Below are 17,291 nucleotides of genomic sequence, written 5' to 3' on the forward strand. Positions count from 1 at the left end.
AAATGGAATGTAACTCAGTTGCATACGAGTTTCTTTAAAGAGTTGTCGTAGATGGTGGAAGCGGTCTGTATTACAACAGATCTGAAAAAGCCTCTGGCTGAAAACACTGCCAGTCTAAAAAAAAAAAAAGGCAGGGAGAAGCCAATTAGGCAAGAACCATGAAGGGGACACAGAAAACAATAGAAAGAAGATGCTGCAGTGAAAATGAGACCTTAACCTGAGCCAACACTGCTCAACACGCTGAACGTGAAAGTGTTTTTTTTTTTTCACACACAATGATTTTCTCATTTATTATGAGTTGAAAATCTACTGTAGAATTGACCAAATGACCTCAGGTGGCCGTCATTGGCCTCATGCACCCTGTGCACCTGCTAAGGTGGTACAAAAGAGTTGCTACGTAGAATCAAATAAAGAGTCACACTGACATCTGCTGGAAATATCTGGTAATGCCACAGGGTGTTCGCCCCAAACGTCAAAGACTTTTGGGTCAGCTGCTGTAAGTTGGATATGTTGAAAAATAAAAATTATGTTCTTTTTCCTTTGTGTCTCAATTAATAAGCAATGTATGGATAGTGTTCATTGAGCTGAATCTGGATTCGAACAACTGGTGACTTTACCGGCCAGGCTAGGTTTTTCAGGGACTGAAGTATTTCAGTGTAATTGAACATGTTTGTTCCTAGGTTCAATGTTAATTTCTTTATTTGGCTAACCTTTTTGTGCATTTTTAATGAAAGAAATGTCTCATTAGGTATAATTACAGAACCAAAAGTTGTCTTAAGCTGCATTTTCTATTCTATGTGAAAAACCAAAAGACAAGCATAAACATTCTGTGTTAAACATTTTGCATGTCTCTTTATACGTACGTATTAGTCATTTGTAGTTCTAGGACCTAGATCAGGCCAATGCTAGTCCATTTAAAGCTCTGATCATCAGAGGAGTCTCCGTTTAACCCTTCAGCTCATGTTTTGATGTGTGTTTGATGTGCCATGCCCATGCTCATGATAGAAACTGCTTCCTGCAGGACCTGATTCTGGATCAGACAATAGAGAAGGTTTCGTTCTGTGCTCCAGACAGGAACTTTGAGAGGGCGTTCTCGTACATCTGCAGGGATGGCACCACGCGCCGCTGGATCTGCCACTGTTTCATGGCCATCAAAGACTCAGTAAGAAGCGCTTCGGCCGCCGTAATCTTCCTGTTCACGGTGCTTTAGAGGAGCAAGGCCTGAGCCGTCCCCCAGGGGTCTGAGCTGTCATCTTGTGAAATAAGCAGCCGTGTTTTTGGCTTCTCCCGAGGGTTGTCGTGTCTACCAGAGACCGTGAACTGTCTGTCTCGTCCCCGGCAGGGAGAGCGGCTCAGCCACGCTGTGGGCTGTGCCTTTGCTGCGTGTCTGGAGAGGAAACAGAAGCGGGAGAAGGAGTGTGGCGTCACGGCAACCTTCGACGCCAACAGAACCACTTTTACCCGGGAAGGCTCATTCCGCGTTACCACAGCAACAGAGGCTGCGGAGAGAGAAGAAGTCATGAGGCAATTGCAGGATGCTAGAAAAGGTGTGGACTTTTATGGTCGGGGATTTGGACCGGTAGATTGGGGTGGGGGGGGGGTCTCATCAAGTATGTAATTCTGACATTGATAATATGTGGGTACCTTGCCTAATTAAAATGGGTGTTTACCAGTTGTTTGTGTATTGCAGTACACTAATAAGTCCCACATCTCAGTGGGGATTAAGCGGGTATAGATAATAGATGGATGGAGTAAATATTAGTGGGTTAGTTATTCATTTATTTATTTAAAGAATTAATTTTTTTTTAGGAAACTTGTCAGTTGGCTTTAATATAAATCTTTTGGGTTCCAAAAAATTTTTAAAAAACAAAACTGGACTTTTTTTCCGAAGTTTGACAACGTTTTGCAGGCCAACAATGATCCTAACAACTCCCCGTTGCTAAGGGGTGAACCAGTTTCAGTTTAATTTGCATGTTATCTAAGCCAGAGCAACGTTTTTTGGGCAATAATATAAAGCTTGGAACTCCACACTATTCCAGACATTTGAATTGAGAAAGCTTTATGGATAGGAAGGGAAACATCTTCAAACTTCTCGAAAAAAGTCCAGTTTTGTTTTTAACTTTTTTTTTTTTTTTTTGAATGATCATGACCTGGATGACTGAGAATCTTCACCAGCAAATCTCTTGGGTCTTCAGCTACTTATTGCCTCACTGTCACCTTCCTTTACCAGCAGAGACGGACGTGAAGGTCGCCGGGAACTCTGCCAACAGCGTGACGAACTCTGCGGTGCACCAGCCGGGAGGCTCCCCGTCCCCCTCGTCCTCCCCGCCTCTGTCGGTGGTGGCGCTGGGACCTCAGGTGATACCCCGCAGGCACGCGCCGGCCGAGGCGCTCGCCCGGCAGGGCTCCTTCAGAGGCTTCCCGGCCCTCAGCCAGAAGACCTCTCCCTTCAAACGGCAGATGTCGCTGCGCATGAATGAGCTGCCCTCCACCATGCAGCGAAAGTCGGACTTCCCGATAAAAAACACAGGTGATGGTTTAAGGCACCTTATAAAGAAATTGCAGTATTATAAAGGCTCCATACACAGTGGGTAAAAGAGTGGCAAAAAACTCAAACAGCAACAAAAGCTCTGCGTTTAAGCTGCAGCAAAGAGGGGCATGTTGAGGTCACCAAGTGTCAGAGTGCAAGGCGTCCTGAACTCTTGGAGGTTTTAAAGAACTTTAATGGACTCGGCCAGAACACTGAGAATGCATCTCCTGTTGGTCTTAATGATCCAAAACATTTAAAAAAACAAGCGATGTGTTAATTCCTGCTATCAGGAGGGACCTACTGGAGCATGACGGCTGCATACAGACAGACAGAAACACCTATTTATTAGCTTCAAAATGTATCACTGATATACGTTTGGAAAACAGAAATTCAACAGAGTTCATTAAAGGTCGTGGGTCAAAATTCATTAAACATTAAGCCCTTTTCTGTATTTTTTTCTGTATTTGGAAAGGAACACAATACTGTATTACCTTTCCACAGAGTGCAGTTCATTTGTCTACCTGTGCAGGTGTGTGAACTCTTGCTTCTGTGAAACCTTTCCCTGCAGTCCCTGAGGTGGAGGGAGAAGGTGACAGCATCAGTTCGCTGTGCACTCAGATCGCCAGCGCTTTCAGCGGACCCCCGGAGGACCCGTTCTCTTCCGCTCCGATGCCCAAACCAGCGTCCTCCCCACAGTCTCCAGTGGCCCCAGGTACGACCTGAGAACATCTGCTGTGGGCGTTGGCAGACGCCCTGCCTTGTATTCAGGTTTTTCAGGCTCTACAATCCTTCAAGGAGAGAGCTAATAGTAACAGTTTGAGTGAAAATCAGATTAAAACGATCAGTCTGTTCAGGTTATGATATGAACAGTCAACTTTTGGTTGATCAGACTGTTGTGATGGTTTACATCTAACTACTGCTGTAATGCCTGCCTCATTTATTTCCCTCGATAACATTCTATAACGTTTCTCGCGCTTATGTTAAAGAGGTTGTTTAACACTTAAGGCTACCTATTAACAGCATGGCAACATCGCATGTCTGACAAAACACCCCCATCTTTCAGAGCTTGCATTAGCTTTTGTCTCTTATTTGCTTTAGTAAACGGCACCATGCCTGCCTTCTCTGTTGCCACCGCCACCGCCGCCATCCCCCCAGTGCTGCACCCTGCTCTGCCTGCTCGAGAGACTAACCCCTGGGCTACAAACCCAGCAGGGCCCCCGGTTTCAGCCCACCCAGGTAAGCAGCTCTGCAGGGAACCTGACTTTTTTTTTTATAGATTTAGGGTCCCGTGTCTGTTCATTCTGGGTTATCTGATCACAAGCAGATTGAGTACAGTTCATATTTATTCACAACCCCTTATCAGAGATTTGGTGGAGATTAGATCCTCATTCTCGATAAAGCCAAACTCAATGTAACTGTGGTCATTCTTCCTAATTTTAGCTGATTTGGCTTTTACCTTAAGTGGACGAAGTTAAATATTTGTCCACTGTGTTACTTAGCTCAACCCCGACGCATCCTGAGCAGCGCCTCCTCAGGGCCGACAACATGCGTTTCACGGACCCCCAACCCGTGGTTCATGGACCCCTGAGGGTCCGGGGATCCCAGTTTTAGGGCCGCTGATGTAGGGGACAGAGAAAAGATGTGGAAGGTGCTCTGATAACTCTAACTCTGCATGTCATGGTGGGGGCAACACCATGCACCATGCTGTAGGAGGGATTACTTCACCAGACTTGAAAGTTGTTGTTACCAGACTTTTTCCATCCAGCTGGACTGAGCTTGAGCTAATTCACACAAAAGAAAGGGCAAAACGTCAGTCTCTAGATACGCACGGACGGTGGAGACAAACTCTAAAAGATGAAGTAGTGAAGTTTGAACATGGAAAGTGATCAATTGGGGGAAACTATTGTAGCTCTGCTTAATATCAATGACGTTATCACTGATTGTGTCTCTTCGTTAATGCAGGAGCGGACTGGCCATCGACGACACCAGTGATAGTAGCCCCGCCCACCGGCTCTCCAGCCTCGTCCGCTCACAAACGATCATCATCGGAAGCCGACCGCTGGCTGGAAGAAGTCACCAAATCTGTCCGAGCGCCGCAGTCTAAACCAATCCCTGCAGGAGGCACGCCTCCCCCCCAGCTGTTTGCCGCTCCGGCGCAGATGCCAATGGCCTCCGTCTCTGTCGTCCCGCCGGTGCCCTTCATCCCTTCCCTACCCCCTACTGTCCCCATGGTGCCCCCCCGCCAGCCCACTTTCCACGCCCAGGCGCCGGCCTCCTACCCAGTGTCCAACGGGCTGCCGTTTCCTCAGCCCGGCGTCCAGGTGTTCGGCATAACTCCTTCCCAGATGGTGGCTAATGTCTTTGGCTCCGCCACCCATCCCCAGCCTTTTCCAGTTCCGGCCTCCACAACGCCACAGACTGATGCTCAGGCCATCCATAACATTTCCCCGTACATGAAGCCCCCGCTGCCCGCGGAGGTAAGCCCCGCCCCCCTGCAGCCCGCCAACGGCCGGGCCGCCTTCAACGGCGCCGACGGCTGGGCGGCCTCGTCCCAAGTCGCTTCGCCTTCTCCGTACGTCCAGTCTGCGCCAGCGCAGCAGGAAGATGCTTTTGAAGCCCAGTGGGCCGCCCTGGAGAACCGCCCGCACCAGCGCACCACCCCCTCCCCCACAAACCCCTTCTCCACCGAGCTGCAAAAGACATTTGAGATCCAGCTCTGAACACTGTGCAGGTTAGAAAGCACTGGGCAACGGGGACTTAATGGCTAGAAGGCAGATGGGAGAGTCGTCCTGCCTTCCTCCTGGGTTTTAATGGACACACTCAGCGGGGGGGGCGACTAAAACTGGGAGGGGGGGTCCGAAGGAACCTCGCTCAGCAACAAGAGGCAGAAATGAGAACGAAGCAGGTTGCTAAGAATAGATTTCCAGCTCCTCAGGCATTTTGTTTGTATTTACTGTATTGCTTTGTTTGTGCTCTGGCGCGCAAGGTTATCACTACCCTGTGGCGAATCCCTGTCGAAACAACCCCCCCCCCCCCCATCCGCTGCCTAGCTACGCTTGTTGAGGCCCCCCCCCCCCCCCCCCCCGATGGCAGGACGGGACCTCCCTCAGCCTGGCAGAAGGGCTGCAGCACTGAGAAAACGCCACTTCCTGATGAGAAGTGCTCCTTAAAAGCTACCCAATCAGAAGAGGAGAGTGAGATGATGCCAAAATCTTTTATTTTTATGCAGCAACTATATTTTAAATAGCTTTGGAATCTAACAGAAGAGTTGTAAGTAATCTTGCCAAAGGCACGGGATAGTTACAATGTTTATGTATACAAGTAATGATCATGTAGATTATACATAAATGCAAATATATATATATATATATATATATATCTAAAGAATCTATACTGTACACAGCTCACAGCAGTGCACATTTTTAATGTGATGTAAAGAGATTTTTGTGAAGGGATTGCTGCTTTGAGTGTGTGCGTTTTTTGTTTGGTTTCTTTTTTTCTTTTCTTTTTTTTTTTTGACATAAAAATCTCGATGCTGTTTCTTGCATCACGTGAATGAAAAATATCTCACCGTGAAATAGGGTATCTCTGCAGCAACAATCAGTTTGGACTTGACCATGGTGGTGGTGCCTGTATGGTTGCCTCTCTCTTACCTGTCCTGAGTTGTTTTTTTTTTTTTTGTTTTTTTTTTTATGGTTTAGTACAAATTAGAACTTTTTTTGGTCCTTTTTTTTTCTAGTACCAATCTTGTTTTATATTATTATTATTATTTAACAACATAGGATGACACAGTCCTGTTTTACCATGTCCTCCTGGGGGATTTTATTATGTAGTTGATTTGTATGTTCTTTTTTTAATTATTATTATTTTGCACATGCACTAAACCGAATCATTTGACCTCACAGATGAGCTTGATTAACATGGGTTTGGGCAGCTGAAAAGCTGCATGCTGTTCTGCCCTGGTTTCCGTTAGCCTCCTGTGGCTCTGATGGGCGGCAAGAACCCTGCTGGGAGAAAAAAACATAAATGGTTTCCTCCTCACTATCTGATTTTTCTCTATTGTGTTTTTATTTTGTTTTTTAATCAAACCTGCGGATATGATCAATTCTCTGATCTATATATTTTTTTTCCATTTTGTAAGTATTTCATTTCTTTAATCCAGCTCTGGAGAAAAGATGAAGCTAATGGGTTGAATAAATTTATGGTGATAGAAAAAAAAAATGCAGTCTGTGTTTCTGATTTATTCCCATTCAGTGCCTTGTAACAGTAGTCCTGCACGTTAAATCTGTTCGCGTTTTGTCACATTACCACCACATGTGTCTTATTAGACCAACACAAAGTAGCACGTGATGGTGAAGAAACATGATTTTTGTCTTCTTCTTTTTTTTTTTTTTTTTTTCAAATAAAAGTTTCAAAAGTTGTGTGCATATACCTCTAGGACTTCCATGTTTCACTCTTTTGGTGATTGTCTCTACCAGCTTTGCCCTTCTACACTGCTTTTTTTTTCTTCGCAAATTGCATCCCTACAGCATGCTGCAATCACCGTGCTTCAACACTGCAAAAAAAGGAACTAAAAGTAAGTAAAAATGTTCTTGTAATGAATGTAACCGTCGTTGATTTGAGCAGGTAAGTAAGATTAATTGCCTATAGAATGAGTATTTTCTAGACTTAGACTTAGACAACTTTGTCATTTTGTATGCACAAAGTGCGTACAGAACGAAATTTCGTTTGCATACAGCTTGAAAAATCACAGTAAATTGCAGTAAATTCCCAGATAAGTGCAGCAGCGATTTATGTAAACAATTGAAATGTAAACAATGCAGGGGAAATAGACAGTGTGCGATTCAGTGTACAGGTGAGTATTATTAAAACCGTGCAATATACCCCTAAAATAAGATTAGATATACTGCGCTTGAAATGAGATGATCGTGACTTGTTTGTGTTTTAATTGCAAAAATGTTATTCCATTGGCAGATAATCTTATTTACCTGCTTAAATCAAGGACAAACTAATTTCCACAAAATTTGACTTACTTTTAGGTCCCTTTTTGCAATGAAGGTGGGGATGAGATATTGTTTTTTTTGTACCAGCTTTGTGCATACAAATGTCAACAAATATTTCTTTACAAAATCGCACAAACCCAGTCAGATGGGATGCACTGTGTGAACACCACCGTGCTTTGCTGTGGTGGTGGTGATTCTGCAGTGGTTTTCCCCCAGCACATTTCATGTTAAGAGATGTGGGGAAAAAAGTTTAATGTCGGAGAGTTCTGCATGGTCCTTTACATCTAATGGAAATGTTTTCATTATTTCAGTATTTGTTTTTGCAATAACTAAACCACAAGGGGCATGTGGTTTGAGTGCTTTATTTTGTTCTTATGAACTTCTTTTACTTGTGGTATACTCTGACTTTAACCCCAGACGTATTCCTAACCCTGGACGTTCAAGCTGAAACGCGGATGTATTTGTAACAATTTAATCTTATTGGAGGTATGAATAAATGACAACCAAGCATGCTGTAAAGAGTAGATGTCCTATTTTATATTATTAACTTTTTTTTTGTAACGTGGCCCTACTGGTGTTTTTGTTTCCCCGGTCGTTCATCCCTCCAGCAGGGGGCGCTAGCTGCGGCGCTGCGCCCCGCTGACGCTGTGCAGTTATAAATGCAGCTCAGAAGAAATGGCTCGGCAGCGCAGCGAACAGCTTTACATGCACGTGAAAGGGGCGTCCTGCTAGCTAGAGACATAAAGGTAAGGCTGGCCACCAGTCGCGGTACCCCGTTGCCTTGTAAAGCAAATTCCTCGCCGCCGCAGTCAGGCGAAGTGCAGCGAGCTGCTGAGGAGGAAGCTAGTTTACCGGGTTAGCTGTTGACGCTAACCACTTTAACCTGGTGTTAACGCGATAGGAAAATGAAACGCAGGGAACGCTGTCGAGTTACTCTGTAGGCTTTCGTGCATTTAACTTGCATGCGAGCTTAAAGCGGAGTGGCAGCAGCGTCGACGCCACAGAGCTGCTGCTGGTTGGCTGCTTGTTTTCTATTAGCTTCAGCGCTGGAGTAAACAGAGGCGATTTCATTGAAGCTGGGATGTCTGGGTCTTAATGCTTGGCAGGGTCCAACCCATACTGAGCGCTTCTGCACCGCCTACAGACTTTTTATAAGACTGTTTTTTGCAATGTGTGAACACTCAAGAGATTTTAAGGCTTTTATTTTGAAAATGTAACATTTAACGGAGTTGTCAAATGAAATGCCCAGCTGTACTTGCAGGACTTGACCCGGTCAAACCATGTCTGCATTGTACACGGTGACGTGTACAATGCAGACATGCTTTTATTATATTGTCAAACCACAAAGTGCTTATAGCGATGCGTTTTTATTTTTGCACTGAGTTCACATTAGATGAGGTCAATCGTTAAGATTGCTGCACTGGATTGTCCCATATTAAAGCAAAGATCCTTTAAAACTGGGGCTCTAAAACGTGAAGTCAAAGGGGGAAAATGTTTGTGAGTTTTTAAATAAGATCCACATAAGTGTTGCATCCATCATGACTGGGGATCGTCAACCTGGTTGATGTGTGTGTGTGTATAGTCTCCCTGTTAAAGTGACTGAATGCTGAGGTGTAGACCTGTGGATGGCCACTGCATGAAAGGCTGACGTGTTTATTAGCGTGTAAAAGCGGGACAACTGTGAGCCGATCCCTCTGGCCGGATTTTAAAGGCAGTTCTGATCGTTGGTTGTTGGGCTTCTCTGCCTGCAGCGGTCAGCGCGCGTGTTGGTACCAGCTCTGAACAGAGCCATTGAGGCTGACCTGTGAAAGGAGGACGTTGCTTTCTTTACGCAGAGATGCACCGAGCCAGTTAAGGTAACAGAAACGAGGACTTAATGGGAATTCACTGATCAAAAGGAAGGTAAGACATTATAAACCGGTGGATGCCTCCTTCCAGATCAGCTCACTGTCTAAAACTCCCGTTTCTTCTTTCCCCTCCTAGGTTTGCACTTTCCAGCCTGTTTAAATCGGAGTCAACATGTCTCACCGAGGGCCTTTAACCGCGGTCATAACCACAGTACTGGGGGCGGCCTTTGGAGGGCTGCTCATATGGCACGTCTATCGCACAAAACGGAGGAAGCCGTCTTCTGTCCAGAAGGCGGCGGATCCGGTGGCCGCTCCGTGTCCCGTCGAACGGGATCCGGCTGCCGCGGAGGGTCAACACATCCCGGTGCCGCGTCTGGCTGACGAGGAGCTTACGACCGCCGAGTGTCGGACCCCCAAGGCGCCGCCTCCCGTCCGGATCCCGTCCTGTGACCAGCTGCTGGCGGTGACGCCGGTCATGGTCGGCTCCGAAGACGATTGGCAGCGGATGTGGCCGCTGATGCAGAAGGAGCTGTCGGTGTTCCCCGTGCTGGGGCTTGACTGTGAATGGGTAAAGACCGAAGGCGTAAGGAATACCTTTTGCATGCTTTTCACACAGTCCAAAAAAAGGGAAAACTCCACCTGGAAGTTCAGCTCTCTCGCATCGCAGCAGTAGAGGAAAGGCACTGGTGGACTTTTCCTTTTTCAGGACTGTCTGTTTCCGGTGGATTATCCTCGTCTGACCCCGCCCCCCCCTTCTCTCCTTGCAGGTGTCGGTAAAGGGCCGAGCCTCCGCGGTCTCGCTGCTGCAGATGGCCACGTACTCGGGTCTGTGCGTTCTGGTGAGGCTGCTGACGTTTCGCGGCGGCCAGCAGCCGTTCCCGCCGAGCTTCGTGGACGTCCTCAGGGATCCACACATTTTGAAAGTTGGAGTGGGTTGCTATGACGACGGGAGGCGGCTGACGCGCGACTACGGCCTGTCCCTGGCCTCTACAGTCGACCTGCGCTACGTCGCCTTGAGGCAGAGGTGTGGCTGAAGAGAAGTCCTGTCAGTGGTGATAGTTGTGAATTGGACAGCAAACCCCGTGCTTATAACACGACTCCTGCTTTCAGGCGGTCCTCGGTCAGTAACGGCCTCAGTCTGAAGTCCTTGGCTGCAGATCTGTTGAACGTGTCTCTGGATAAATCTCTGGAGTTGCGCTGCAGCGACTGGGAAGCAGATCAGTTAACACTGGAGCAGGTAACGAGCCGCTGCTTTGAGCGCATTTCAAGAAATTTTCTGAAATGAGAGACGAAGAGGTACAAGATGCAACGGCAGCATCCATCCGGCTGCCAGCAGTCATGACATGTGTGTGTTGTTAGAGGGGAGACGTCGCACTAAACAGCAGAAAGCAGTCACTGTAAAATGCCGTTACCGTTTCCAAACCAAAGATGAAGTGAGTGTGGAGTTTTCTTAAACTGGCTGTAGCTTGTATTGATTATCAGCGTGGTTAGTTTGATCTCTATGGGGGTCCCTGTAGTTTGTTTTTCTTTAAGAGTGCAGATCCTGTAACGTTTGACATTTTCCTAATAGATGCCAACCCTTTAAAATGTACAATGTTTTGTAACAGAGAGCAGGTTTGCCGTAATGCCTTCCTGTTGTCTGCTGGACATTTTACTCTCCATCTCACTTTGGCACAGGCCAAATGAACTGCAGACGTATCATGAGTCTTTGTGTCCCTCCTGCCCGGTAACTGAGATTGGGATTTAAGTCGCACTTAAATCCCATCAGCCTCAACTTCTGGCTTGACTTAAATTATAATAAGTAGACTTGACAGTAGCAACCAACATTTTCTATTCTTTAGTCACTCCTTTACTTTCACCTCTGATTACAAGAGGGGAAGATTGTTTATGATAAATCAAGATCCTAAGGAGCAGGCACATGCAACAGATTCTCAGGAATCTTTGTAGCTCCGGAACAAAAATGTTAAAGTTTAGGTAAAGGGCTAAAGGCTCTCGCATTAAATACACTTTGTCCGATCGCGGTCACCAGTTCATCACGCACAGGCCTCGGTTCTTGCTTTCTTACCCGCTTCCCGTTCCTCTTCAAGGATCCTGAATGAGGCGTGCGTATCTCACTTGTATCATGGGTTAAAGTTTTCCTCAATTGGAAAATGAGAAGAAAAAATACATCCACTTTGATATTTTTTTTTGCGGGTCCATTCAGACGTATTTGAGGTTTTAAACTGAAGCTGCTCTCAACCAATGAAACCTGGCAGAGCTGGGATATTAGCCAATCCGAGAGAAGGGCGGGTCTTTGTGAAGCGGACATCTGCCAGTCTGAGGTTTGTTGATGCTCCATAGGTTTAATGTTTGAAAAAACATCCCATACTGGTCACAGATGGCATGAATGAAAGTAGCGCTGGTCAAAAGTTTTCTTTGGATTTATGTGAACCAAAAAGTTCAGCAGCTCAAACATCTGAGAAAAACTTTCACTCAGTCTGTCGCCACTCAGTTAAATTAACGAGTTATTTCTCCCCGTGGCCACGTCAGGTCGGCGTTTATTCCCTCGCTTCCAGTAACCAACCAGGGCTCTCCTCATGATTCGCTGTTAACGATTTAATTTAAAACAGGAAGAAGGGTAACGCGCTAGCTCAGGCTAATTTAGCATGAACGCGCTTTTTATTGAAGAAGTGTCTGATATCGACCGTTGACAGTGGTGTTAAGAATAAAATGAAAAAGGTTTAAATTAGGTTTCAAAGTAATGATTACAGCAACGCAGACCAGACGAGGGGTACCCGGCGTTCACTGCAGCGGCCTCACCCACCTCTCTGCTTCCTCCAGATGACGTACGCTGCCAGAGACGCTCAGATTTCTATTGCGCTCTTCGTCGATCTCCTCGGCCTCCAGACGGACGCCGGTCCCGCCTTTCCCAGCGGCAGCTCCTACGCGGAGCTGGCGTCCCGCTGCCAGGGCCTGGTGGACGTCCCCTTCAGGGGCCGGGGAGACGGAGACGACGGGGCGCAGGAAGGAGAGAGGAGGCGGAGGGCGCGCAAGCCGGCAGCGTGCGAAAGCCCAGAGTCTGGAGATCAACAAGTCCCAGACCCTCGAAACAACCACAAGAGGAAACCGCTGGGTGTCGGCTATTCCGCCAGGTGAGACCAGACGGAGACTCTTTGGTTTTCAGTCCGTCCTCGCTGTTGGAGTTTTAAAAGCTGCTGCTTCCGCCTGTCGCAGGAAGTCTCCTCTCTACGACAACTGCTTCCTGTACGCACCTGATGGCCAACCTCTCTGTACGTGTGACAAGAAGAAAGCCAAGTGGTACCTGGACAAAGGAATCGGAGGTAAAGCCACTTTTAAACCTGTAGAGGGTAGCAGAATACGTCCTTCTTTGTATTTCCTGTTCATTCAGCGACAAACTTGCCCTAAAAGTTGCATATTTTGTGTTTTTGCTGCACCTTCAAGGCCCTCATATAATTATTTTATAGTCCAGTAGAATTTTTTCATGTTTTGACACTTCAATCACATGCTTCATCATATTTATTAGGAATTTCTGTGATCGACCACTAAACACTAAATGTCGTGTAAATGTGAGGCAGAAGGAAAGTGATCCAGGGGTTTTCAAACCTCTTGCCAATAAAAATCAGTAGACTTGGTTTATTTTACACGGTTTACAACATTGACCACCGATGCCCACCTCCCATCCTGGTGGTTGCATGTTCCACTTAGTGTTTGAATTAGGCGATACGTGGAAAGAGTTCCCACATTTATTCTCATTAAATGAGTTATTCTGTTGCATTTCTTGTCAAATGAGCTTTTTCTGTCTGGTTATCTAAATATTGCTGTAAATTGCAGTGCTGCAGAGCGAAGATCCCTTCATCGTGAGGCTGCTCTTTGAGCCGTCGGGGCGTCCTGACTCCAAGCAGGACTACTACCTGACCGCCAAGGAAAACCTCTGTGTCGTCTGTGGGGTAGCAGATTCCTACATCAGGTTTGACCGCTTTACATCCTGCGCGTTACTTCTCAGGAATTTCTCTTTTTCCTATTAAATTTGTGAAATTTGTGTTCAACCCGCCCCGGCCCGGCAGGAAAAACATCGTACCACACGAGTACAGGCGACATTTCCCCACGGAGATGAAAGACCACAACTCCCATGACATCCTGCTGCTCTGCACGGGCTGCCACGCGGCCTCCAACGTGCACGACAGCTTCCTGAAGCAGCAGCTGGCCGACGAATTCGCCGCCCCTCAAGGCTGCGAGGAAGGAGTCCGGCTGCTGGAGGACTCGGCCCGCCGGCGGGTTCGCTCGGCGGCCCGGGCGCTGCTCAGCGCCAAGGACGGGCTGCCGGCGCAGCGGCGGGAGGAGCTGCAGGCGCTGATCAAGAACTACATGAACATGAACGAGGAGCAGGAGCTGACGGACGAGGCGCTGCAGGAGGCTGCCAGCCTGGAGACGAGGTGATTCTGCTCATTATCAACGTCTCAGGGACGTAATCTGTGTAACGCAAGCAGGAAGTGGTGCAGACTCCGGTTTAGGGATGAAACGCATATTAGTTTTAGTGATCACCAGGATGAAGCTTCTAATTGCTAATACCTTTTTTTGTGAAAAGTTAGCGTTAAAACAGTATTTGATAAGCTTAAAAATAGAAACTAAGAGTTTTTAAAAGCGGCATCTAAAACCAGTCATGGCGGTCGAACAGCACTCATTTGATTGGACCTTAGCAGCGGCAAAATGGTTTTGGTGCCTCGTTGGCCGTTTCTCGCGCTCTGCCCAAAGAAGGCGGGAATCGCCATGGCAATCAAAGACTGCATGTAGGAGTTAGCCCCCTACAGGAAAAGGCTTAAGTTGGAATTTCAAAGTAAACTTTTGAGATACTCTTCATACTAAACATCACACTTTTTCAAACTTCAACAAGGAAACCAAAAGATTAAGATTCCCAGTTAGCTTGATTTAGCAAAAATTAGAAATGTATTTATAAAATAAAGCTAGCAGATATTTTCAAGGAATTTAGGTTTTATATGGTTGGATTATTGGTAGAAGTCATGGACCTTCTTAATAAGGATTACAGGGTTTTATTTTTCTTAAGATGCCAGTATTTCATAGGTCTCAAAAGTGGTTTCCACGTTACAGATGGTGCTAAACTTTATATGGAAAAATGTAGTTTCTTCCCATTCAAAGAAAGGTATATAGATGTCGTCTTTTATAGTTCAAATTGAATATTACAGATGAAACTCAATCGGTAATAGAAAAGGGAATTGTTAGCCTTTTGAATTAAAGCTCAGCAAAGCGCTTCTTTATCACATTAGTGGGGTTTTAATTCCTTGTGGGCCTAAAGCTGTGATTAAAAATGAATAAAGCTCAGCCTTCAGACTCCCATCGTCTTAAAAATAAAATCTCAAAGTCTTGCCCTTTCTATGCAAAAAAAAAAGTTCAAGTTTAGTTAAGGGGCTAATTGGTCTGCATTAAATACACTTTGTCTGCCAGTGGTCACGAGTTCATCACACATGCGCTCGGTTGTGGCTTTCTTACCCGCTCCTCTCTCTTGAAGGATCCTAAATGAGGCCTACATACCTCACGGCCTGAAGGTGGTGCGCGCTCACGCCGAGCGGGGCCTGCGGGGCCTCATGGAGCTGGAGCGGCGCTGGAGGCAGCACTTCCTCACCGCCATGCAGCCTCGCCACCTCCCTCCTCTGTGGTCCGTGGACCACAACCACAGCAAGTTCCTCCGCAAATACGGAGAGGACCTGCCCATCAAACTCAACTGACCAGAGCGGCACGAGCGGCCGCTCACCCCCAACTCTAAAGACCCCCCCCCTCCCCTCTGTGACAGACAGAGGGACATTCCTAAACCTGTGGTGAAGAAATCCAACAATCTGAAATTACGCTAACCTGCCAGTGTCATGGTGGATGTTGTGGATGTTTTTTTTAACTATTTATTTATGAAAATCTTTTGAGATATAAAAAAAAAAAAGAAAAGAAAATCATGATGGGATTTTTAGAATAAAAGCTGCTGCTGCCTGCTCTTAATTTCCCGTCCAGTTAATAAGTGAGTCCTTTCCCCCCATGCAGGCGAGCAGCTCGGTCCTTTCCTCAGTCTGGAGGATGGTTGGTTATGATGTATTTGGCACTCCTCCGCCCCTGTTTTTCCCTTTTTTTGTAATCTATTGTCTGTTTTAGGTCAATAGAAGAGAGGCAAGATTCCTTCAGACGCCTTGAAATCAAACAATATTTAGCTGTTCCTTTTTTTTTTTTTTTTTTTTTCTGCTAGATAAGTTTGGTCTCGATGCGTTTGGGTTTGTTGTTTTTCCGACTTTTTGCAGGGAGAGATGAGTGCAAGCAGATCAAAGCCCGGCACCTATCGGTTGATCATTTAAGCTCTGGATGTTTCCGTCCTGCTGCCGAGTCTCTGATGGTCGGGGTGGTTGGGGGGGGACATCGTCATGGCTCATGTTTTAGTGGGCCTCTTAAACCCCCCTCCTCCTCCCTGGTCGGATACTTATCGGCGCATCGGGACGAGACGGTTCATCAGTTTACCGCAGTTTCAGCACGACGTCGTTATTTTTCCATAAGTCAAACAGCTCAGTAAACGGGTGCCAACTCTTTCTCGATGTAACCCCATTAAACTGAACCCCTCCTTTTTTGTAAGGCTGTCTTTATGAGGATTGTGAATTAATAGAAGTATCTGAGAAACAGTTTAAATCACGAACTTTGCTGTGTAAAGTGTCGAAGATGTCCCTCCCCAAAAGAAATCTAAATTAAAGAATAAAATTGTTTGTAATAATCAACATGGTTTTATTTTTTCTCGTTTTTGCACACCCATTCATCAAGTCTGAAAAAAGGTGACAGACACATTTATTTCTTACAAAATCACAGTTTAATAAATAGCTTGTAAAAATGAGTACAAAAGTGGTTTTCTTAACATTTCTCATATGAATGACTCGTTTCAGGTCAAAGGAGTCTTTCGTTGAACCCTTTTTTTTTTTATCAACATTTCTTTTTATTTATTTTTTTACAATCTAGTTCTGCTGAATTAAGGCCTCTTGATTTTGGCATCAGAACAATCTGCTAGTCGAATGTTTTGTATCTGACGTTACGTGTAAAGTTATGAGCTCCCCTGGTTTTCACAGTTCAGTCAGAAACGCTGAATAAAGCACATTTACAAATAAATAAAATGGCTCAACATGCAGAACTCTTTTTATCCGATGATCCACACAGACTACGTTTCTAAAGGGCAGCGTTGGACGCTGCGACAGTAACCATGGCACATGAGGCTGCTTCATTCAAGGGGGTTTCCCGTCAATGTGGACGTTCTCTCGTTTGTGAGAGGCCTTCAATTATAAATCAGAACTTTGGGAAATACTTTGCTAAAAATAATAATAAAGGAATTCCCCTTAAAAGAAGTTGAGCGGTGACAGAGTGCAATCTGTTGTGAAAGACACTGACATCTTTACTGCATTTTTGCTGAAACCGTTGAAGGTGGAGACACTAGGACATCCAACATGCCTTTTAATTCTGAAAGCTCCTTTCGATGAACTTTTGCCAGTTATGGTGCCTTGTAAAAGTATTCATTGACCCCTTTATATATTTTTTTTATTGGACGTTATCTGATACTGATGCGTGATGGTGCATAATAGCAAATGTAGTAGGATCCTTTTATTTACCGAGAACAATCTGGGGACAAAAAGTGACGAGAAGGAAGGTCCATTTGTTTTTTTTTGTTTTTTTTTTGCAAAATGCTACATGTGTCAGAGAATCATAACTCAGAACACACCATCCCCATGCTGAAACATAGTGGTGGCACCATCATGCTGTGGGGATGCTTTTCTTCAGTAAGACCACAGATGACGGTCAATTATTGGGAAAACTGTAGGAGACTAGAGGAGGTTAACCCTCCAACACAACTAAGCCCTACCCATACAACTGAGCTACAATGGA

The 17,291-nt window shown here is 45.8% G+C and overlaps 2 protein-coding genes and 1 long non-coding RNA gene across 8 annotated transcripts in view; all 3 read left to right on the forward strand.

The window, feature by feature from the left end:
- numb (NUMB endocytic adaptor protein) overlaps window positions 1-5,611 on the forward strand; it is a 59,996-nt gene extending 54,385 nt beyond the window's left edge. For 2 of the 5 annotated variants that reach the window (XM_036150510.1, XM_036150512.1), the window contains 6 exons: window positions 1,022-1,162; window positions 1,343-1,547; window positions 2,231-2,530; window positions 3,099-3,242; window positions 3,629-3,766; window positions 4,493-5,611. In XM_036150510.1, coding sequence (XP_036006403.1) covers window positions 1,022-1,162; window positions 1,343-1,547; window positions 2,231-2,530; window positions 3,099-3,242; window positions 3,629-3,766; window positions 4,493-5,250 — 1,686 coding nt within the window. In that variant the 3' untranslated portion in view covers window positions 5,251-5,611. The remainder of the gene's footprint in view (window positions 1-1,021; window positions 1,163-1,342; window positions 1,548-2,230; window positions 2,531-3,098; window positions 3,243-3,628; window positions 3,767-4,492) is intronic. The other 3 variants (XM_036150511.1, XM_036150513.1, XM_036150514.1) reach the window with 2 other exon arrangements.
- On the forward strand, window positions 2,543-2,783 carry LOC118566932. The gene is made up of 2 exons (XR_004933366.1): window positions 2,543-2,666; window positions 2,709-2,783. It is a non-coding gene; the product is annotated as an uncharacterized LOC118566932 (long non-coding RNA).
- A 2,560-nt stretch (window positions 5,612-8,171) lies between the features above and the next one.
- Window positions 8,172-16,254, forward strand: exd2 (exonuclease 3'-5' domain containing 2). 2 transcript variants are annotated; one of them, XM_021308221.2, is made up of 10 exons: window positions 8,172-8,279; window positions 9,285-9,435; window positions 9,517-9,963; window positions 10,148-10,404; window positions 10,491-10,617; window positions 12,201-12,511; window positions 12,594-12,700; window positions 13,212-13,347; window positions 13,445-13,813; window positions 14,905-16,254. In XM_021308221.2, exons 3-10 carry the CDS (start codon window positions 9,553-9,555, stop codon window positions 15,119-15,121), a joined length of 1,935 nt encoding a protein of 644 aa, XP_021163896.2. In that variant the 5' UTR covers window positions 8,172-8,279; window positions 9,285-9,435; window positions 9,517-9,552; the 3' UTR covers window positions 15,122-16,254. The 2 variants fall into 2 exon arrangements, with proteins under 2 accessions (XP_021163896.2, XP_021163897.2); XM_021308222.2 differs by having other exon boundaries at window positions 9,517-9,948.
- The last annotated feature ends 1,037 nt before the right edge of the window (window positions 16,255-17,291 follow it).

This window comes from Fundulus heteroclitus, chromosome 19, assembly GCF_011125445.2.
Source record: "Fundulus heteroclitus isolate FHET01 chromosome 19, MU-UCD_Fhet_4.1, whole genome shotgun sequence".
Lineage (NCBI taxonomy): Eukaryota > Metazoa > Chordata > Actinopteri > Cyprinodontiformes > Fundulidae > Fundulus > Fundulus heteroclitus.